Here is a 23,162-nt window from a genome sequence, read left to right as displayed (position 1 = left end):
TGTCTCTCACGAACAATGAGACCCTCTCCTTGAGAGTCGGGTTTTACCACAAGATGCTTCATTTTATCATACAAGGTCAAAGAATCATAAACCTCATCAACTGTGAGAGACTCACGGTTATATAAAATCTGTCTCTAAAGGTTGAATAAGACGGGGGCAATGAATAAAGTAGAATTAACCCTAGATCTTCCTTATCATACTGAACCTCCATGGCCTCCAAGTTTGAGAGAATTTCTTTAAACACTGTTAAGTGTTCGTATACAGACGCACCTTCCTCTAAACAATGAGTATAAAGACGTTGCTTCATATGCAACTTGCTTGTCAGAGTTTTCGACATACATATTTGTTCTAGCCTCTTCCATAATACAGTAGCAGACTTCTCTTTCATCGCATCTTGCAAAATTTCATTGGACAAATGCAGATGTAATTATGTTAACGCCCTTCGATCCTTACGCTTCTTCTCTTCATCTGTTAATGTCGAAGGCATCTTATCTATCTCTAGCAGGGCATCTTCCAAATCCATCTGCGCAAGAACTGCTTGCATCTTAATCTGTCACATTGCAAATCTGGTGTTGTGATCCAACAGCGGAATTTTATACTTCAAAGACGCCATTACCGTGATCGAGATGAACAACCCGGAAGTTCTGATACCAATTTCTGAAAAATAAAATAAAATAAAAAAGAACACTTACAGATTTTACGTGAAAATCCTTACGAGAAAAAACCACGGGCAGAGGAGAAGAAAATTCACTATGTCGAATTCGAATGATTACAAGAAGAGTTTCAACTACATCTATATATAGGTTGAAAAAACCTAATTCTAATCAAAGTCAAATATATTATGCTAATAAATGCTAAATATATTATACTCATAAATACTTTTTGTTTAACTTGACTTGCAAGCAATCTCTTAGAATTTGGGTCACACAACTCTAACAATTTGCATAATCCATATACCATCAGCATACATGAATCTTATAAATGTCTAGGCATATAGCCATACACTACATTCAAATGATAGTATGAATTCTCCTTGGATGGCTATTAACTATGAATATGTCTCATTAAACTTTGAAAAACTCAATAATATAAAAACTTAATAAAAAAAAGTACAATATTTATAAAAGATTTCCACTCAATTGTAATTAATTATTCAATGTCTTTAAGACCATTCTTATATTATGTACATACTTCTTGAAAATTGAAGTTGACAATGCTTTTATGAACAGATCTATTAAGTTATCAATTGAGTGAATTTTGAGATATGTTTAGTTCTATCATCCTTTACACAACCACTTTTAATTTGTGAAATTCATGTTGCAATATTGTTGGCTTGCCATTATCAACAAACAATCTACACACTTTTTTGATATGTTGAATTGTTGTCTGTAACTAAACATTTTTGTGACTTACTTCATAAAGAGCCAAAATTTTGAATGGTTTCTTAATGTGGCAGTGACTCTTTGCTTTACAAATTTAGTCTCATTACATGTGAAAACATAACTTGTTTGTGATAAAGCTTTACAAGGATAAACAAGATATCTAGTATCAACATACTGTTAGAGATATTGAGTGGAGACAATAGATTCAGAGACTATATGGAATTAAACAATAGACTTCGAGGGGCGGGTAATGCTTTTCAAAAAGAACTATTTGCCCTCACAAAAAGTTGATAGAGGGTTAAAACAAAGGTTCTTCCGGGATATAGCGAAGCTTTTGAATTTCTTTTTATTAGCAAAATCGAGGAATTCTCTAACTCTTACTCTAATTTTTGAAATTGGATTGATTGTAATGTACTTTGTGAGCACCATAGTCCTTCTATTTATATGCACTCAATGGATACTATTTTGAAGAGCTACAACCTTTAGCTGGACATACTTCTTAGAAAAAACATGTCCCATGAAAATGTATCCATTAGATGATAAATCATCACTTTTTAATTTGAATAGTGCTCATGAATAATTAATTTGCAATCTACAATTTCCAACACATATCTCATCAATTTTGATTTTACTCCACATAAGAAAAACAAACTCATATAAAATGTGTAATGAAGATAACGAATAACATGTTTCACTCCATTCTGATATGTTTGTGTTGGTGCAGAACTAGATCTTGCAAGTAAATTGACCATAAAGGTTATATCTATTCTAGTGTAATTTATCAAATACAAAGGTACTCCTATCTTGCAAGTAAATTGACCATAAAGGCTACATCTTTCATTTTAAATTCCTTATTTCGATAGTTAGAGGTGTAAAGATCTCTTCAGGAATTCTTACTATGTTTAAGTCATCAACATAAGTTGCAATTATAACAAACCCAAAGTTTATTTTCTTGATCGAAACACAATGACAAATGACATAACTTTTATATCCATTTTTTAATAAATGTTCACTCGAACGATTATACCACATACATCAAGATTGCTTTAATCCATACAAGGATCTTTATAATTTAATAGAGTATGGTTGTCAAGGTTTTTAATTATATGCATCATGCATCTTAAGTTCTTCAGAGATTTTTTTATGTAGATTTAATTATCTAATAACTCATACAAATAAGTCATTACAACTTCTATTAATCGTTGCATTTTTGTAGACAAGCGGGAGATTCTAAAGATAACTTAGAAAGAAAAAACCTTATAATCAATTTTCTTAGAAGGAGAAATGATACAAGATTTAAAAAGTCAAAGTATTTTTTTTAATAAGCCAGGTTGAAATAACGTAATTAATATATATTATATTGTATATGATAAACAATGATTTAACGACCATGTCAATCATCTTTAAAGACTTGACTTCAGTGATTTAAATGAAAACTTTTGAATAATTCAGTGCTTATTTTATAATTTTTTCGAAGTTGAGTGACCAAAGTGTAAACTTATTAATAATTCAGTGACTTAGGTATAATTTACCCTTTAATTTTATGGTACTTCGGTATAATCTTAAATTAATTAATTTTTATTATTTAATTAAAAATAACGAATATAATAAAAACATGATAATAGTCACAAAAATTTTATTATTATTTTTAAAAAAAATTATATACTCAAAAAAATATTTGAAGGTACATAGAATTATTTTTAGAGGTGCTCATATGTCAGGCTGGGTCAAGTCCATACAAGGTATCTAGATTAATTTTTCAATTTTGGGTCCAACTTAAAAAATGGGCTTACGTTTTTGTTCAAGCCCATCCCAATTTAACGAAGGTAAATCCAAGTCCGACCTGATCTACCTATATTTGACTTTTTTTAGATTAGTTTTTATTTAAAAATATTTTTTAAATATACTAAAATCACTAAAAAAAACTCTAAAATAAAATTTTTCTAACACATTAAAAATATTTATATTAAAAAATATCATAAATATAATAAATATTTTATTATATTACAAAACACAAATAAATATAATAAATATTTTATTGTATTAAATATAATTTTTAAAATTTTATATTTTAGGTTGGGTTATTTAGTTGGGCAAGTTTTATTTTTAGGTTTTGGGTAATGAATTCAATTGTTATTGGGTTAGTAATTTAATATAAATATAAATAATTATTATTTAACACATATAATTAATTTTTATAACATAATATATTCAGGCAGGGTCGAGTCGAGCTCGACCAAAAAATCTTACCCAATACTTGGCCCATATAGAAAATGGGCCTTAAATTTTACCTAAGCCTATTTTTCAGGCTTTGAATTTTTGTTTAAACCCTCTCATTTTTCGAGTAGACCTTCGAACCTAACGGGTGGTCCAATCAATGAGTAAGTCTAATTGATTATCCTAAACTTCAAGGTAGTTGTGTTTTACCAATTTTTTATAAGGTAGTTGTGTTTTACCAATTTTTTATACTTTTATAATAGTGGAATAGATTCTAGGGTAAACTATATTAATAACCACTCAATTATTAGTATATTTCTGATTTGATCACTCAAGTTTAAAATTTTTTTTAAGTCACTAACATTATCAAAATCTAATATTTTGGTCACTTATACGTTAAAGCACTAACAAAGTACTGATGTGATTATTTTTTCATTAGCATATAATAAATTTAGCCCTACAATGTTTACAGATTCTATTAATTTAGTTCTAATTCTAAAACAAATTTAACCCTCATCTTTAAACATTATATCAATTTAATATTAATTCCTAAAATAGTCAAAAATAGAAACTTTAAAAAATAAATTTATTTTAAAGTTCATTTTTAATTAAAATACATAAGATTTTATAAAAATACATATAAAATTATTAAAAAAATCATATAAAAATAATAAATAATAAATAAATGAATAATCGATGTTTTTCTTTTTCTAACATGAAATTTTTTATTAAAATAATAATTTTATAAATAAAATATTTTAAAAACCCGTAAGCAATACTTAAACCAAATTCAAACTTTTTAGTTTTATTTTATAAATAATAATTTATTTATTATATGTCTAGCCTTGTTTTTTAATCCTCACCAAATTTATCAAGTGTTGGGCACTGCCTTTACCTACAACCATTAGCACCAATAACTCTTACTCCAAACTCTTCGCTTTCCGTATCCTTCATCATCTTGCCACCGAATTAGAAATCAATTGTATAGTTGTCGGCATGACCTTCCACCTACTCATATATCCCCAACGATACTCGTCTTCAAGCACAGGCTCAAATGAAATAACCTAAAGACATCACTTATTATTCTTTTCTAGCTCAAGCCGTAGTATTTTACCTAACTTGAATACGATGGTCGTTAATATTAAAAAAAAGTTGATTCTACTTAAGTATTTTTCACGATTTTTTTCCCTCAAATTGTTTTATTTATAAAATTTTTATTTAATAAATAAATGTCATGTTAAATAATTAGAAAAAAAATTAGATAAATATTTTTATAATTTTGTATATATTTTTATTAGAAAATGAACTTTCAAATTAATTTTTTGAGGTTTTTAATTTTGAATTTTTAAGAATAAAGATTAAATTGAGATAATATGTAAAATTAAGGGTTAAATATGTTGTATTTTTAAAATTAACACAAAATTAATAAAATTTATAAATATTAAAAAACTAAAATTATTATTATATCAAAAGAATATCCATATCAGCACTCCATTTATAATTTAAACTATGAATGACTAAAATATTAAATTTTAATAATATTAATAACTAAAATAAAAGTTTTTGAATGTAAATGACGAAAATAGAAATATGGTAATAGTTGACACAAAATCTCTTTTGTCAGCAGCAGAACCGAGCCACTGCCTACAATCAAGGGCCAACTTATTTTCTCCTATTCTTTAACATCCTTTGAAGCCTTCATTCTATAAATATTTTACCTATAACGTCAAGCGCAGCTTCAGGCTCATTGCATCCCTTCCTATTTCTCTTCCCTCAATAATCAAAAGCTTCTTCTTTCTTTCTTTTTCTGTGCGTGCACTCTCAAACCACAACAAACCAAGGTATGCTTTCTTTCACTTTATGCCACCGTTTTGGATCACTAATGGAAACCCTTTCATTGTTTTGTCTATTTTTTATAGATCGCTCGTTTACACTTTATCAATTCACATTTCATTGCCGTTTCGTTTCTGGGTTTAAGTGCAAATGCACAAGTTCCATAGGATCTTATTGAATCCTTTACTAGAACTTATGAACAAGAATCGGACTTTTGGTTCAGCATAGATGTAAAGCATTAAAAAGCTGTCGTTTTTGTTTTTTAGTTTTACTATTTGAGGAAAGAGATTACTGAAGAACTAGATATTTAACCAACTCGCTTTTTTTTGGTTAATTCATGTTTGTACTTGATTGTTGCAGCGACCTTGATACAGATAAATAGTACTATGAAGTAACCATCTTTTATAATATAGTAATAAATAAGCATAAACAGCTGACCCTAGTGGCCGATCCGGTTGTGAGAAGACATTTGTGCCATTAGACCAGAGTGTAATTGATCATTTATGTCATTTTTCTTCAATTTTGGTTGTTTAATGAGAGTTGAGTGAAATTGTTTGACTATTAAGAGAACATGTAGTATTGGGTTAAGAACTTAGGATTGAGATGTCGATCTATTATTTAGTTTATTGCCTTACTCTTGAATATCATGGTAGCTAATGTTTGTGCCAAATTTTGCAATAGAATCTGGTCACTTGCATGGCATTCATTATCTGAGAAATGGAACAGCATATAATTTTGTTTTTTGGAAATTTTGTTACCATTCAGATCCTAGACTTAGTCTTCTAAACACTTAGCAGCCTTTTCTTTTATGCATCATGTGACTATTATAAATTCCCGTATAACTGGATCAATTACAACTTATGAATAAACTAACATAATTACTGGGTTTTGATTGAATGTTGATGCAATTTATTCTTGTGGAAAAGATGAGTGAAGAAGATAAAAATGAAGCTAAGGTAGTGGAAACTCCACGCAAACCACCCCGTCTGAACGAGAGGATTCTTTCGTCTATGTCACGGAGATCAGTTGCTGCACATCCTTGGCATGATCTTGAGATTGGTACCCTATCTAATGAGTGAAATTCTGATTTGATGTTGTTGCTAATATTGTCCGAGTGAATAATCAGATTTTGGGAACTGACCTGTTTCAAAAATATTGTGTTCAGGACCTGGAGCTCCAGCAATTTTCAACTGTGTATGCTTTCTTTCTTATTTTATCAGTCTGAACTTGTTCATAGAACATTTATGGTTTTAAATAAACTGAGAAATAAACATAATTTAGCATGCTTTACATATATCAATAACATTCATTAATTTATTAGTTTCCCCTGAACTTACCCTGGTTTTCCTATTTGAAGAACATTCTTAAGGTACCAAGAAAACATTTCATATATTAAAGCTGAAATGTCTAACATCCAGTCACTGCTAATTGTTTGCTTATTCAATTTCTTGTTCAACCATACAGGTTGTTGAGATACCAAAAGGTAGTAAAGTAAAGTATGAACTTGACAAGAAGACAGGATTGATTAAGGTATGAAAAGTTTTGCATCTTTAAAGATAGTAGTTCCTGGAACATGTTCCTGAGCTCCTATGTCAAGGCTTTGCCTTTCTTCCACTGAATTCCAGTTTAGTCATGTTCATTAGAAAGTTTGCCACTATTACAGGCTCCATATTGTAATGTTTTCTTACTGTCAACATGAATATCAGGTTGATCGAGTTTTATATTCATCAGTGGTCTACCCTCATAACTATGGTTTCATCCCTCGCACACTTTGTGAAGACAATGATCCCTTGGATTGTTTGGTTATCATGCAGGTGAAACACTAATAAGATTTCCATTAACTTATTCCTGAATGTTAACATGTACGATTAATTTATTCACTATAAAAGCCTCTTATGTGTTCTATTGTTGACCATTACTTCTACCACCCCAGTTCCGTTAGCCTTCTTCCCCTATGCACTCTGAACCACCTGCATTGCTTTTAAGGCATTTCATCGAGTTTATCTTTGAGCTGCATATTAACAGTGATCTAGAAGTACTCAAATTATGTTGTTTATTCAAATAGGAGCCTGTTCTTCCTGGATGTTTTCTGCGAGCCAGAGCCCTTGGACTAATGCCAATGATTGACCAGGTATTTCATTGTAGTTTCAGGTTAACCTTTTGACACTTCTTCCCTTCAGTTTGTCTGATATTTGCTTCATAATTCTTACCTAGGGGGAGAAAGATGACAAGATCATTGCAGTTTGTGTTGATGATCCTGAGTACAAGCATTACACCGACATCAAAGATCTTCCCCCTCACCGCCTGACAGAGATCCGTCGTTTCTTTGAAGACTGTATCCTTTTCAATATCAAATTATAGAACTCATTCCTCGATATTTCAGCTATTTATCAAAAGAATGTTCAGGTTTGTTCCCCAATGCAAGGAATATCGCTTTCTTAACACAGCACAGACAAGAAAAATGAGAAGAAGGAGGTTGCAGTTGACAAATTTTTACCAGCAACCGCTGCCGTTGAAGCTGTCCAGTATTCAATGTATGCCTAGAACTATATTATACCTCCCAAGGATGGGTATACACAATCGTAGAGGGAATTCATGTCCAAAGCTAACGGACATTTCCCCCTTTGGTTCCTACATTCTTGGTCTCCATTATTAATAATTTTTGTTATGCTTCTACTGAGGTTCTTGTGTTGATCTGTTGCAGGGATCTTTATGCCGAGTACATTATGCAAACCCTGAGGCGATAGGCTGAAAAAGGGCAATCTTCTATCATGGGAGGAAATGCACCACATATTAAATAAAACATCTTATCAACAGCATTTGGATATGAATTGAACTCCTTTGATACTCCTTTTTTAGCTGTGATTCTGTACGATTATTATTTCCCGTTGGATTAAAAACTTTGTTGTCGGGAAGAGATTATATATGGAATTTATGACATTACTAGAATGCGATTTGAGATTTTTGTTAGTTATCTGCACTTCATCTCTCATCTTCCACATGTTTCCCTCCTTGCACACCTTGTAATCTTTCCAAGAGCAACAGAGACATATTCAAGACATGCTTCTATGTTCAACTGTTTTTGGTGCTACACTTCAACTTCAAATCAAACACATCCATAGAATGTAGATCACAGTCAACGAGAATGAAAAAAGAAAAAAAAAGAAGACAAATGTCTCTTTATCTTATTCAACTGCGTATGTTCTGGTCCTGTTCCCCCATTACATTTAAAATCAACAATTCATGCAAAATTATAAATCCATTTACTTATAATATTTTCCTTTGGCCAAAAGCATAAAAAACGATAAAAAAAATGATTAGGAAAAAAGGGGGGGGGTAAAATTAGGTATATGGAATCTAATGGCTATAAGACAGCTCTTGTCTATCCTTTGAGGAATAATTCTAGAATCCAATTGATTTCAAATAGCTGTCCCGAGTTCAAGTTGATTATGTTTCGCCTCTTACTCGGAGAAAGACGATCAAACAATTCCCAATCATGGTCCTTGCGGATCGAATCATCCATATAATATACAAAAAGAAACTCCAGATATTTGATATCTTTCTCTTTAGGCAGTTTATTTGTGAAAATGTATGTATAGCCAAAAGCGGACCACGCCTAAAATCGGGTCAAGTTTTTATTGTTCAAGCTGATTCTATAGTAATAAGATCGGCTAAGCCTTAATTAATGACAAAAAAATATAAGAATTGTGATGCACCCCACGACCAATAAGGGGGCTATTGAAAAAATAGTATTGGGAAACTAAGTACCAAAATAATCATTGTCCTCAATATTGTCTATCATGAATACCATTTGTTTAAAAGTTCCAAGAGAAGCACAGCGGCCGAGTCCTTGGCCTTCTTAACACTAGGCATTGGCTCACCTATGCATTCATCGGTCCACCCCCTGTCAGTGGTGTTAACCTTGACAGCAAAAGTAAATCTCTTTGCATGGGCAGGGCCCCCTTCATTCACACACCTAAAGATGACGCATCAGATCAGTTGCGTGTTGCTGTCCAAATAAAAGAGGGAGAAAAGGTACCAACTGTAATTTCTTACCGATAGAAGGGCATAGGCCAGTTTCGACGCAGGCAGATATCATTCAATGTTTGCCTGGTAAATGTCTGGTTGCCATTCTTCTTCTTTTTCCCATTCTCCTCACAGTTCTCCTTAGCTTCAGCTGTTTCTTTCTCCTTCAGAACAGCAAGTGCATTCCTTGCAGCTAGTTTCTGTGCCATCTTCTTTTGGGGATTCTGAGCAACTCCAACCTGGACCCCATCAATGAAAACCTCCACAGTGGCCAAATTGCCACTACGACTGGCTTTGTATTCCAAGCCTTCAGCTTGTTGCTGGCATCGTTCTTGTAGTTCCCGGACAGGATGCATCGGCAATGTCTCTGGAGTCACCATGGGATGCAACAGAGGTTGAAAAACCTGGAAAGCAAGAACATTTTGTTCTCTTGTCAGATTGTCTTGTTAGCGTGTGTATACATATAGCTGTATGAAAAGCACGGGAGAGGCAAAAGTCAGTCCCAAACTAACCCTCCAGACAACTGCAGTGTCACGTCCACTGTCAAGAAAAATGGCACCAGCAATGGATTCAACAATATCTCCAAGAACTTTCGGTGCTTTGCAATCTCCCAATCCAAAAGAGTTGAAACCTGGCTTTAATAACTCATCCTGAACTTCCTTCACGAAGTCCCGAATCTGAAATAGAAGCCAAGAGTACCAAGTCAGAAAGAACCCACCCATGCGCAGAACAGACATTGATATGGGTTAAACTGGCACCGTCACATTAAACAAGCAAAAATGAAGGAATCAGATAGCAAACCTGTTTCTCAAGGGCACTTGATCCATGCCGAAGATGCACGTGCAACTGATGCTTTACAGCAACACGTGCAAAGTTTTCATTGTTTACGGCAGCAGCACGCAAATCAGTCAAGCGACCTGGAGGCAAATTGGTGTATGTAAAAAACAAATGTCTTGTGATAAGATGATCCAAGACTGCATCACCAACAAACTCCAAACGCTGGTAGCAGGATACTCCCGATGATGGGCGTGAAGCATGAGTAATAGCTTCTACCAACAAGGCCCTATTTTTAAACTCGATGTTCAATGCACCTTCTAAGGCCTCAAAATTTACACTCCTGAGTATGCTTTCTGGAACATTCGATGGCTTCACTATAGAGTCCATATCATCAGGATCAGACTCCACCTGGATCCCAATCCATTTCATGAGGTGGTTAGCTGCATGCTTGCCACCTTCAACATAATAAACTCCAATCAGTGCTTCAACCACATCCGCTAAGGTCTTGCTAGAGAGGACTCTATAAGAACTTGAGTCACTCTCAATCTCACCATCTTCCATATCCTCATCTTCAAACCCATCACCAAGTACTTTTACTGGTAAAACATCAGCAGTTGCATGTTCTTGATCAAATAAGGACATGTCACCATCTTTTGTATCCTCATCAAAGACTGGCAACACCCCAGGAGCAGCCCATCTAGATGGTGCAAAGCGATCTGCTTGGATGTATGATTGAAGTCCCTTATTTAATGCATATTGATACAATACCATGTTACTCACCATTTGTTGTCTCATCCTGGTCAGTTGACCTTCATGTTTCTGTGGATATTTAAGAAACAGAAAACGACTGACTACCCATTTCAAGTAAGCATCCCCAAGAAGCTCAGCCCTTTCATAGCAAAATGTCTCCTGACACGAAGCAGCAGTCAAAGCTTCCAAAATCTGAACATATAAAAGAAAGACACAATTTATTAATCATCTGAAAGCTGCTTGGAATTTGATCAGCCAGAGAAAAATATCACACCTTTGAAGCAGGGACCGGAAATTGTATTATGTGCTTAAGTTGAATTGCAAGAAGCATGCTCTCAACCCTCCTCATAATAGAGGGCAACCTCTGGGCACCTCTAACAAGTGATCCAGGAAGTGGATGAACAAAACATAGCTCAGGCGGAAGAAACACGTAGTATGTTTTGTCAAGTGCCTCCTCCGATTCACCTTCATATGGTACACACATTAGGTTTAGCAAAAAAATGACCATAACCGATGCAAACCTCATGTTAGACACAAGCATAATTTTTCCAAATAATACCTTCTGAGTGCTCAAATCGAGGAGATAAGAGATTCTTGCAGTATGAAACACCACGACCTCTTATCAAAGCTTGTTGCTTGTAGCTCAACTCAACACCATACCTGGAAACAATATATAGAGGACTCAATAGCCTAATGCACCTTTGTTGTGCGGGAAGAAACAGAAAGCATATTTGATCTGTAAGGACCTCCAATACTATCAGGTGGAAATGTGACAAAAGCTCACATATTCAGCACCTAAAAGTAGTCAACCATGTCCTTGACAGAGTAAGACATGCTTTCCTATTCTACACACACAACTGAGATACATTTAGGTTATCTCATCCATTAAAAAGAAGCAATTAATAGGCAGGCAATTGCTATTTCTAATATTATTAAGGCGTAGGGAAGAAAATAGGAATTTAAGGGTAAGAGATATCAAATTCATACTTCAGCTTATAGTAATCGGCATATGAGCTGTACTCGACAGGACCAAGATAGCCCTCTTTCCTTGGAAAGGAGGTCTCTGCTGACATGTCATAGCATATTGTATCTACATAAAACCTCTTCCCCGAATGAGCGGCTGTTATTATTCTTCCAACAAGATCTTCTGCACGTGCAACACCATCAGCCATTATCAAATTGCCTTTGGTCCAATCCCCTTGTACCTCAATCGTATCACGACTAGGAACCACCCCGGTAGCTTTAACAACATCAAATGGGGCTACGGCTCCTCTGATACCATAAGTAGGATGAGGTTTGTGCCCAAAAGCCAGGCCATGACGCAATTTCCCAAATCCATACTCCCTTCTGTCACCACCAAGTGTCCTCTCATTTGTCCCAAGGAAAACATCTGGCCTAGCTCTCTGAAGGGATTGCTCCACGCATTTGTAGTGATTATATTATCTACCAAATCCCAATCAACTTCTTTTATAGGATCTACAAACTTATCGCCAACCACAGGGACAAACAAATATGCCTTGGCAGGATCCCAAGGAGTAGTGGCAGGATCAACATCCACATCCAATACAATGCTCATCAATCTTACGTGAAAATTTTTAAGGGATGCCATCTGCACATAAGCAAACTTGTAAGTTATACCATAAGCATAGTCTAGTACAAACAGCAAAAACATCTCAAATAGTAATCATTATCCAAACAATTTAAATAGAAACTCACCTGACTTTCAGTTATATCTATTGATCCCCTGAAGACAAGAGATGCCTTTGTTATCATGGCTCGAACGATAAATAGATCCACCGACATCGATAACACCTAAATGGAGACAAATGTTGTTTGAAATTAAAATCCTATTTACCAAATACAAGTTATGCTCATACTGAGAACAACAGAAATTACCTCTGCATCCAGCTCTTTGCCAAAAAGTACTGCAAAATCTGAGACTTTAGTTAAGAATGGATCTTTTGAAGAGCCATTATTTACACATTTGATAGTATACATGTACAGACGATGTATTTTGGAGTCACCAACACAATCTCTTCCAGATAAAATCCATTCTCCCTGTGGACCCAAAAGCATTAAATGAACTTGAAAGCAAAAGGCATATTAGTTAAAGGACATGTTTTTCTCCCTCCCCACATCATCCCTCCACCTTCATAAGCACAAAAGAAGGCAAATCCCATTACAATACAAACGGACTACTGTAGTCTTACCAGCATTGAAGCTCCCTAGAAATTGTTGCCAAAATCATAATCTATATTGCTTTTAACCAAAACTTCAGAAACAATGCAATATTAGTGTAAAGAACCTAGCTCTCACGCAATCTATGCCAGAATACAAGCTTCTTTCTTCTTTTTTTTTTTGGGGTGGGGGGGTGGGGGAGGGTCATTGGCAGATTGCAAGACGTGATCCTCCTTTTATGTCTATGATTTACTTTCCAAAGTCGGCCATTACTTTTCATATGGCTGTTCGGCAACCAAAAGTAGACCAACACTAATACTACTATTTAATAACCAGAAAAACAAAGGAACAGGCACTTTGAACTTTTGAGCATATAAGTAGAAAGGAAAACTTGGTCAAATTATAAAGACAAGGAGCTCGGCAAGTTGAAGGGGAGAAACTATCCACTCAACAGCATTACAAAGGTGGCAGAACATAAAAATAGACACATGCACTAGAATGTATATTCTCAAAAATGAGAAAAGAAACAACTAACATGCAACAAACCGCTATAGCATATCCACAGAGGGGTTATAACCTGGAGTATATCTGCTACACCTTCTGGATAGAATTCTCTATGCCTAGCAGTTCCAGGAAGTGGGTCTCCTTCATCATTCTGGTCAACCTTCTCTGCTTCTTCCCCGCTTCCTTTATCGGGCAAGAGCATATCAGTAAATGCTCCCATCTCATGGAGCTTCTTGCAAGCAGCCAAACATACAGCCTACATGTTACATGTGTTATGGACATGAGAAATACTCTGAATATAAATTTGATAAACAAGTAAATGGTGACAAGACAGTATAGCATGCCTGCTGGGCAAGACGCATAGAACTGCACATGGGACCCTCGAGCTCTTCAAATGGTGCATTACAGGGGAGCTGAAGCTTGCAAGAATATTCAGTTGGACCCCCTGGCTTCTCATGCTTCTTCATAATAAACTCGGGACGAAGTATTGAATATCTAAAAGCCAAAAGCAATGCCACCTAAGTAAAAGAAAGAACCACAATAGAAATGAAAACAAATGTCTACTTATAAGGACTACAATACCTGTCACTAGGAAGCTGAGAGCAGTAAAAATGGACGAGTCCAACAGCAGAATTCAAGCTAACAATGGCACCAGTTGATTCAACCTGGTACACCGTACCTGGTACCATATCCACCGAAATCAACCTCGAAGTATCCTTCAAATGACTAAGGTCAGTTCTCTCAATTGCTTCTTTCCGCAAGGTCTCCTCACTATTCCTAGCATTCCTTAGGAATGTAGCATGCGATAAATTTCCTCTGTAAACAACATGAAAGTTAGCTTGTCTGGATCATTTTTTGTGGAAAGAAAATGCTTAAAGACCAAACCCAACAAGTACCTCTCAACCATCAAGATGTAATCTGACCCAGGCTTCCTTGCACGACCTCTAGACTGAATGTATGCCAAAACAGTTTTTGCAAGATCAAATCGAATGACAACATTGCATTGCCGAATATCCAATCCTTCCTCAGCAACACTAGTTGCAACTAACAATGTCACCTACAATAGAAAGTAAAAGCATTTATCAAATGTCTATATTTGCATGATTCAGATCTTTCATCAGCTGAAAGGAGGAAGCATGGAATATGAACATACACGACCATCACGGAATTTAGCAATTGTATCCTGCATTTGTCCAGTCCGCATTTCTTGACTATTGTTGTGCCCAATTAAACTTGCACACCTGATGAAACTCAGAGACGGAAGCTCTGCAAAAACCTGTCCATTCAAAAAGAAGTAAAAATAGCATTCCTAGGAAACAGCAAGGGGATGAAATCTATCATTGAATATGATTAAACAAGCCAATGGTTCTACCTTAGGAAGAACTAAAGCAGCCACAACTCGCTCAACAAAGATGATTGCTCGAAAATCCTCTGTGTGCTGATACTTCAGAAGTATTTTAATCAATGACTGTACTTTCGGGGTCACTTTTCCATCTGCTACAGCCGCTCCAATTATCACATCCACATGCTCTCCACCAGAGACAACTATGACAAAACGGTACATGAGTTGAGAATACACACCAAAATGTTTTTAAAATATCTTTTGTTTAGAAACATCTACAATGATAAGAATTTTCCTTAAAATGGATGACAAGAAACACAACACAAGCAAGTAAATAATGCATGTTTTGTTCTACTTAACATTATCACACGTATACATTCAAAACCTGAAGATATCCTTTTCAATTAGATATCAGTCTCAAAATGTGCTGGCAAAAAAATAAAAAAAAGTAAAAGAAAGGTAGAAAATTAAAGAAAAGACACACCATGACTGTCAGGGAGCTCTCCTTCCTCAATCTCATCAGTATTGGTCCCATCTTGAGCATTACAGTTCTCTGCTTCTGCATTATTCATGTCTTTTTCAGTAACAGCTCCCTCTGATAATTGGCATTGTAAGAGAGAAACAACTTTGTTTAGGTAAGATTCTTGAAACTTGACATCAAGCTGGTAGTTTGCCCTCTCATCATTTTGCAAAGCCGTCAGAAAAGATTGTGCAACCTGCAGAAGAAAGGCAATGAAAGGAAACAACCAGGATCATTTCTGCACAACCAAGAAAATAAGAAAAAGTTGTCGTAACCTTAATTACTTAACACATATGATACCTTATAAGCACACCATTGGCCCAGTTCACCCAGTGCATAATTAACAGCCCTCAACTTTTGTATCAAATTAGCAGCTCCATCACTTTCTGTTCTTTCAGATACACCATAAACTTGGTGAAGCTCTTCCTTGGCTCCTGCATCTCTAGCTCCCATGAACTGCCATTTACTTCTTCTAGAGCTTGACTGTGCAGCTTCTTCAACTGTTGCTTCCATTTGTTTTATTTGTTCATGGAGGGACCATAAACTGGCTGCTTTGTCATACTCTACCACAACTTCTGAAGGCATTGGCACATGTTTCTCGAGTTCCTTGCGGTCTTTGATGGTACAGACTACAGAATCCAGTTTGCTTTCTAGATTACGAATTTTTATAGCACAATCAACTTGACTTGAAACACCTGAATATAACAATTCAAAATATGAGTTAAAGGGGGGAATTTTCTTATAATCAAGTGAAAGAAAATTTTGAAAGAGCCCTTTGTCTCAAACAGAGATAAATCTGAACACAAAAACAAAAATATACCCTTCAAGTTAACAGGAGAAGCGGTCATTCCAAAAACAGAAGGTCTCTTCTCCTTTGGTGTTGTATGATAGAATTCAGACATAACCAGTGAATACGGATGTTTCTTCACAGCATGATGACACTCGTCCAGGATAAGGAGATTGATTGATTCCATTTTAATTATGCTGTGTCTCAAAATATTCAGCAGAATTTGAGCTGTCATAACCAAAACCTGCAAGAAAGACATCAAATGAGCGAATCTTATGGACAAATAGACAAGATTCATATATGCAAATGAACAGCTACCGAAGACTCAATAAGATACAACCATTTTGAGGATATCTATGCTAGACAGCCTACTAAAGACTGTTCAATTACATACAGATAGACAAGAATTTAGCAGCTCATAATACCTAGTTAAAAGAGTAAAAAAGAAATAAAGGGTGCTGAATGTGATAAAGGTCTACCAATATTAATAGCTCCACTCAGTTCCAACTCTATAGATTAGGCATATAAGGATATTGCTAATGGTTGAGAACCATATTTCAAATTTAAGCTTTGTTATGCTTTCCCTCTTTTCCTTTTAGGACAGGACAAAGGGTGGATCACTGATATTTCAACTAAATCCCAGTTCTGGCAAGTAGACATTTAAGAATCTTGCTAGAATTTGAAAACTATATCAACATCATCCCATTCCTTCAACAAAATTGAGCAAAAGAACATTGGTTCAAAAAAATATCCTAAGTAATTTACGAGTAAACTAACTAGGTAAAGCTGAGTATACTAAAAGTGTTACCAAAGACCGGATACAGAAACACTTTTGTATCGCTCATTATAATGTCATATCTTAAAATTACTGAAGTAACGTACCGCATTGTGCTTTAGTGCCAACTAGCATTACAATAAGGAATTTACTTGGAACATTAGAAAAGCTCAAATGACAGTCAAGCAGGAATTTTCACAAAAGGAAATTGACAAGCTACCTGCTTTGATTCAAACTCGCGCTGCCACCTACGAGCATCCCAAAAATCTTGACCCATCTCCCCACAATAATGACCTACTTGGAAACCAGTTCTCTCGCGAATAACTTCAGCTTGCTGAAAATGGAAAATAAAAATGATAATAAACTGAACCTGGAAACAACAGAACCAATCAAATCTTAAAAGAACACTGAAATTCTATAAATTGACTACCTGATAAACTAGTGGAACTTTAGGAACCAAAAAGACAGAGAGCATTTTTCTGGTGTGCTTTTGTAAATCATCAGAAATACTTTTCATGAGGAGAACAGCAATGAGGGTCTTCCCTGCCCCGGTTTCAAGAAATGCAATTGTGTTTTTCCTCTTTGCCTGCTCAAGAACATCCAATTGATATTGACGAGCTTGCTCCTCCAAGAGTTTTTCCTTCGGCTGCTCAACTTTCTTCTCCATCTTTCCATTGCACTCGGGAGTTTTGTCATAAGCCACCTTCCCTTCTCTTTGCCGATCTGCTTCCCAAGTACCCAACCTAAAAACCATCTCATTGGACCCTGACCGATCCCTCTCCCAATAACCCCTTGGTTCTCTCTCTCTCCCATCCCTCCTATTGCCACCATAATAATGTTCTCTTCTCCTAACATGCTCTCTATCTCTCCGATCAATTTCATCCCAATCTCGAACCCTTTTCCTAGAAGAACATCTCTCCCTATCCCGGGGATAATATTGACCTCTACTAGAATACTGCCTATCACTCTTGCAGCCATTCGCACGAGCCCTCTTTCTACACCTCTCTTCACTATCTAAACCCCTATCTCTCGACTCGGATGACCTTTTATCGTCTCGATGAACTCCATTATCCTTATTAGAATAATCAAATAAACTGGAATTACTATCATCGCAGCTTTTTTCCTGCCCTTTGCTTCCAATCTTCTTTTCAACTCCATTAGATGGCGGAACTGAGTTGTCAGGTAAATCCTTGGAGACCCCAGAGAGCTCATTGGGAGACCATCCATCTCCAGCAACGGGGTCGTAAATTCCATTTCCATTGACGGCAGAGCTATCACCGTTACTTCCCACCGGAGGAAGTCCCCCGCCGTTCTTGAAGCTATCGAGAATGTGATCAATTCCTCCAAAGAAATCTTGATTGGAAGTATTGTCAACGGAGTCTTGAACTATAGGAGCATCGAAATCAACAAAATCGCTAATCAAGTCGCATGATATGTCCTCACAAGCATCCAGCCAGTAAGATGACCCATTGCCACCAGAAACCCTACCTTCTTCCTCCATCAATCAATTGCCCAGAACTCGGATACTCCCACTTCAAAAAAAAAAAGGGGAAAAGAACCAAGAGCAACAAGAATTATAAAAAAAACCCAGAAAGAAGAGAAAGAAATCAATAGTTTTTATAAAGATACAGAAAAAAACAGAGAGAAGAAAAAAGAGTGAGTGAAGACACAGATTAAGAGTAGATAGACCGCAGGAAACACGCAAGAAGTGTAGTTAAGGAAGGGGATTCATTTAAAAAAGTGAAACAGAAAATTGAAGGGGGAAAAAAACATAAAACCCCACCAAAACTTTTGTGTGTGATTCTTAGATTCTACGGTCTATCAACGCCTATTCTGTTATCTTCCGTTTCTCTTTTATTTGACTCCCTTCAAGCGTGCGCCTTTCTCAGTTTTTTGCTTTCCTCCCCCACTCTTTCTTTGGTTCTTCTGGGTTTTAGCTCTGTTTTCTCTACGAAAGAGAGATGGAGAAACAAAATTAAAATAATAAAACCCAAAACTACGGGTTTTCCCCTTTTTCTTTTTGGTCTTCACGCAATGTTTTTTTCCTTACAATTTACAAAGAAACTTCTGTGACTTGAGGCGGTTCTGTTTTTCTTTAACTTTCCGAACTCGAAAGTACAGAGAAACAGTGCTTCAACCAATACGATAACGCCACGTTTGACCCAACAAGGGTTCCGGATTACGTGGTGATTTGTGAGTGGATGGTAGGATAGGGTTTTATTGGAACTACGCTCTTCACTGTTCAGTTGCGTTACCGTAGGGAGCGGGGAGATGTTAAGTGTTCTCTTTTTTGCTACCAAGGACATGAGAACAGCAACGCTTATGGAAAAGTACAGACACGTGTCAAACAGTTGGAGTCCACTGGTAGAATCCCGGCAAAAACGAAAGCTTATTCAAAGGTCAAAGATGATAGAACATTCTCAGCCGTTTGATTTATTCTTCATAAAGAAAAAATAATTATAAAAGTTTATTCCCCTTAGATCAGGCTGAATATTTTTTTATCCTATGAGACCAGAAACTTTCCCTTTGGTGGGTTGGATACAGTGAAAACCAATTGGCCTTTGGTGTAGTGATTGGGTGAATTTTGTTTTGGGTGGCTCCACTTTTTCTTCTTCTCATTACAATTAAATGTTTGCATTTATTTCTCACACATTCCGTATGAGAAAATCTTGTGATTTTGGGAGAAACAAAAATATCTTACATTTGAGGATAGGAATGTTAAGGTTATTTGGGCATTCTATTTCTATTAACAGTTCCATTTTTTTTTGTTATAATTTATAGGAATATGTTCCTCTGTTAGATTTATTAATCAATTTTTTTTATATTTATTGATTATATATTAAATTAATACTAATTAGTTTACATACCAAAAACAAGATTTTAATAAAATTGTTTTTGTTATATAAAAAAGTTTGTGATTTAAAGAATAAAATAAGAGATTGTTTTAAATTGAAACTTATTAAATATCAATAAAAGCATGAATCAAAATGGAATAAAAATATCTAATCTTTAACATTATCATTTTGATGGAAGAATAATAATTATATTATTAATTTCTTAACAAATATTTAATGTAATAATTATATTATTAATTCCTTTTTTTCTAATAATAGAAGTTTCATTAAAAGGATGAGTACAGCTGTGCATCATTCACACCTGCATATTTCAGTAGAAACCAGTGGACTAAATACCCCCTTCTCCAAAAGCTATAAAAGGAAATCCCCTCACATGCAAAATAGTGAAAATCCGAATAAAATAATGCCGGTTAAGTTCAATATAGTTCCATCGGAGTGCAGCCAACAGCGTCCCATGAGCTAATACTCCCACTTCACCCCTCATCTCAACCTAATCCTGCATCTAGTCTAGTGAGTCAGTCTATCATCGATCCGCCACTCAAATCTCAGATACCTTTGCCAGAGCCTCCTCCACCCAAAATAAGCTTTCTTCCCTGTCAAATGCTTCCTTAGCCAGCTGGTGCGCCGCCCGATTACCATCCCTTAAAGTACGTTTGACTTTACAAACTAAGAATTGGGAGATGAGAGACCTTGTATCATTAATATAAGCAGTTACACTAGAATGATCCACTCTGTTAGATATCCATTTGATTACCAGCCGAGAGTCACCGTCCAAGACCAAGCGCTGAAACCCCATATCTTTTGCAAATTGCGGGGCCTTCACACATGCAATGGCTTCAACGGCAAAGACAAGGGGAACGAAGCAACTTGTATGAACAAAAGCTCTCAAAATCATTCCACTATTTTCTCCCGCAATCACCTTTGTGCTGGATGTATTAGAAGCGGCTCTCAAGCCCACATCAAAGTTCACCTTGACCATATTAACCTCCGGTGGCTCTCATTCGGTTGTAGAACCATCTCGTGGCTCAGGTATGGCTCTTACAACACCTTTTGTCTCAGTAATATAGGACCGAATAAACCCCGAAATTCCATAAATTGTCTCTTTCTTTCGTTCATGCACCCATTCGTTCCTTGCATGCCACAGAGCCCAGTAAATAGTGATAATCGTTTTGCATTCATTCATATTACTTTGTTTCACTAAGCGAGCTAATTGGTCATGAAAATCCATACGAGGTATACTAGACAATGTTGAACGCTACCCAGACCCTTCTTGCTAGATCACAACTTGCTATCGCGTGCATTATTGTTTCCATCGCAGCATTACAAAATGGGCAGATGAGGGAAGTTTCCACACATCTATTGTATAAATTACACATTGTAGGCACAAATACTTAAAAAGTCTCCACAACATAATTTTAAGTTCCAACGGACACGGAACTTTCCAAGTTTTACTATAAAATTCTTTGTAATTCTGCCAATGCCTAGTGATGATTCTTTCCTCAAGTCCCTTTGCTACCAAAAGCTTATAGCCGCTACTTACTGTGTATTCTCAAGTTTGCTCCCTTCAATCAAGCATATGTATCCTAGCTCACCGTAATTGATAGGGGAATACAGAATTTAACGAGTTTAATTAGAGGTAAATACTAATTTAACAAACTGCTTATCCCAAGTTTTGTTCCGTGCATTAATCAACTTCGACACCCAATAAATATTTGTTCTAATATTTGACTCATAAACGAAAATAAGCAAACTGATTGAAAGACTAATGTGTCATCTATTAAGTCCACTTGATGAGATACTTTGTCTTGAGTATCAGAGCTAATGATTCTCAAAAGATAGAGATGTAGATGTGATTGACTAGATTGATAATATATCGAAAATGACCTAAGTAGAATAGATCCTAGATCTCTTTATGGATTTATTCACTTGTGACGTTCATAGTGTGACATACCTTAATCTTGAGTAGATGTTGAACTATGTTTGAGTGACTCGTACACTTTGATGTAAGTAAAAGCTTGAGTTCAAATAGATAAGAAAATGAAAGTTGATGTGTTGAATATACAACTTATGCAATATGTAGCATCATTTATAATAGTGAAATGTAGCATCATTTATAATAGTAAAATTCATAGCCCAAAAAATAGGTAAATGATATCCTCTTATCGGCGTTACATGATATATGAAAAGTAAATGTGGTCACGGTTCATTTGTCTTTGTAATAAATGACTTGATTACTATTTGATAGTAATTAACTTTTCATGAAAGAAGATTATTAGTTACTATAAAATAAAATAGAATCATATTGGGAGAACAAATTTATCCCTAAGAAATTAAGGATATCCTATAAGGGTAACAAACTTATGAGAAGGTCAGTAGACGAGCATTGATTGAGTAGCTTTTGCTATAGTATGTAATAAGGGAGAGCTCAGTCAAGATACTATAGTGGAATGACTTCGTTACTAAATAAGTTTATAATTAATAGATGAAAAGCTGAAACTTGATTATAAAATCTTTGAGCCCTAATTACATATGTTCAATTGATCCCTCCGCTAGATCGTTGAAACCAAAAATCAATTACATAAAGAACCAAATGAATAGATATTGATGGAAATGATACATTTACAGAAATGAGTCATATTCGTAAATGAATGTACTTTTTCACTGAGTATAAAAATGACTTGAGAATTAATTTAAGTTTTTCAAATTATTATTTAATTAAATAATTGAATTTAAAAAATAAAATAAAATAAATTAGTAAAATATGGAAATTAAATATATTTCCTCATAAATTCTTTTACAGTAAAGTTGTCGTGCCTTTACAGAATTAAAATTGGGTTGAAAAATTATTTAATTGAAAATTTAAATTAAATTAAATAAATAATATTTATTTCAAGAAATAGAAAAACATGTATTGGGTTGGATTAAATTATAAAATCTTAGGTTAAAAGTCTAAAAAGAATATATAATTGGATTCAATAAAAGAGAGGCACAAATCCCCTTATATGTAATATGAGGGGCAATAACCCTAGTGTATTTAACTAAGGTGTGCCGCCCCCTCTTCTAGTTCAACTAGAAGACAAATTTTTCTATTAAATAAATATTGTTTGCTTTTTACTAATTTAACTAGGATTCTCATATCTCTTCCTATAAATAGATGACACCAATAGAGTTTTGCATAACTTTCACATAACTTTGAGATATTGTTATTCTGCCCGA

At 35.1% G+C, this 23,162-nt stretch overlaps 2 protein-coding genes across 2 annotated transcripts; one reads left to right on the top strand and one right to left on the bottom strand.

Annotated features, from left to right (window-relative positions):
- Window positions 1-5,202: 5,202 nt before the first annotated feature.
- On the top strand, window positions 5,203-8,381 carry LOC107952993 (soluble inorganic pyrophosphatase 1). Its single transcript, XM_016888217.2, has 9 exons — window positions 5,203-5,440; window positions 6,359-6,491; window positions 6,598-6,626; window positions 6,897-6,962; window positions 7,139-7,246; window positions 7,498-7,563; window positions 7,647-7,767; window positions 7,885-7,966; window positions 8,137-8,381. Exons 2-9 carry the CDS (start codon window positions 6,359-6,361, stop codon window positions 8,177-8,179), a joined length of 648 nt encoding a protein of 215 aa, XP_016743706.1. The 5' UTR covers window positions 5,203-5,440; the 3' UTR covers window positions 8,180-8,381.
- A 647-nt stretch (window positions 8,382-9,028) lies between these two features.
- LOC107952992 (endoribonuclease Dicer homolog 1) lies at window positions 9,029-19,154 on the bottom strand. Its single transcript, XM_041117911.1, is given in 21 exon segments — window positions 9,029-9,408; window positions 9,489-9,862; window positions 9,971-10,135; window positions 10,260-11,177; window positions 11,260-11,450; window positions 11,545-11,645; window positions 11,973-12,393; window positions 12,396-12,594; window positions 12,702-12,797; window positions 12,882-13,043; window positions 13,741-13,923; window positions 14,012-14,162; window positions 14,250-14,483; window positions 14,564-14,724; window positions 14,821-14,943; window positions 15,040-15,212; window positions 15,494-15,725; window positions 15,830-16,224; window positions 16,350-16,560; window positions 17,312-17,425; window positions 17,522-19,154. Coding segments are annotated over 21 exon segments (5,853 nt in total). The 5' UTR covers window positions 18,593-19,154; the 3' UTR covers window positions 9,029-9,230.
- Window positions 19,155-23,162: the final 4,008 nt, after the last annotated feature.

This window comes from Gossypium hirsutum, chromosome A07, assembly GCF_007990345.1.
Source record: "Gossypium hirsutum isolate 1008001.06 chromosome A07, Gossypium_hirsutum_v2.1, whole genome shotgun sequence".
NCBI lineage: Eukaryota > Viridiplantae > Streptophyta > Magnoliopsida > Malvales > Malvaceae > Gossypium > Gossypium hirsutum.
The sequence above is the reverse complement of the archived record's forward strand: the minus strand, read 5'-3'. Positions and strand labels throughout refer to the sequence as shown.

Bases quoted from the DNA above. Each gene is read 5' to 3' on its own strand.
- LOC107952993 (XM_016888217.2), top strand. From the start codon at position 6,359: ATGAGTGAAGAAGATAAAAATGAAGCTAAGGTAGTGGAAACTCCACGC. The intron at 6,963-7,138 runs GTATGAAAAGTT...CATGAATATCAG, and splicing joins AGAAGACAGGATTGATTAAG to GTTGATCGAGTTTTATATTC. The intron at 7,564-7,646 runs GTATTTCATTGT...ATTCTTACCTAG, and splicing joins TAATGCCAATGATTGACCAG to GGGGAGAAAGATGACAAGAT.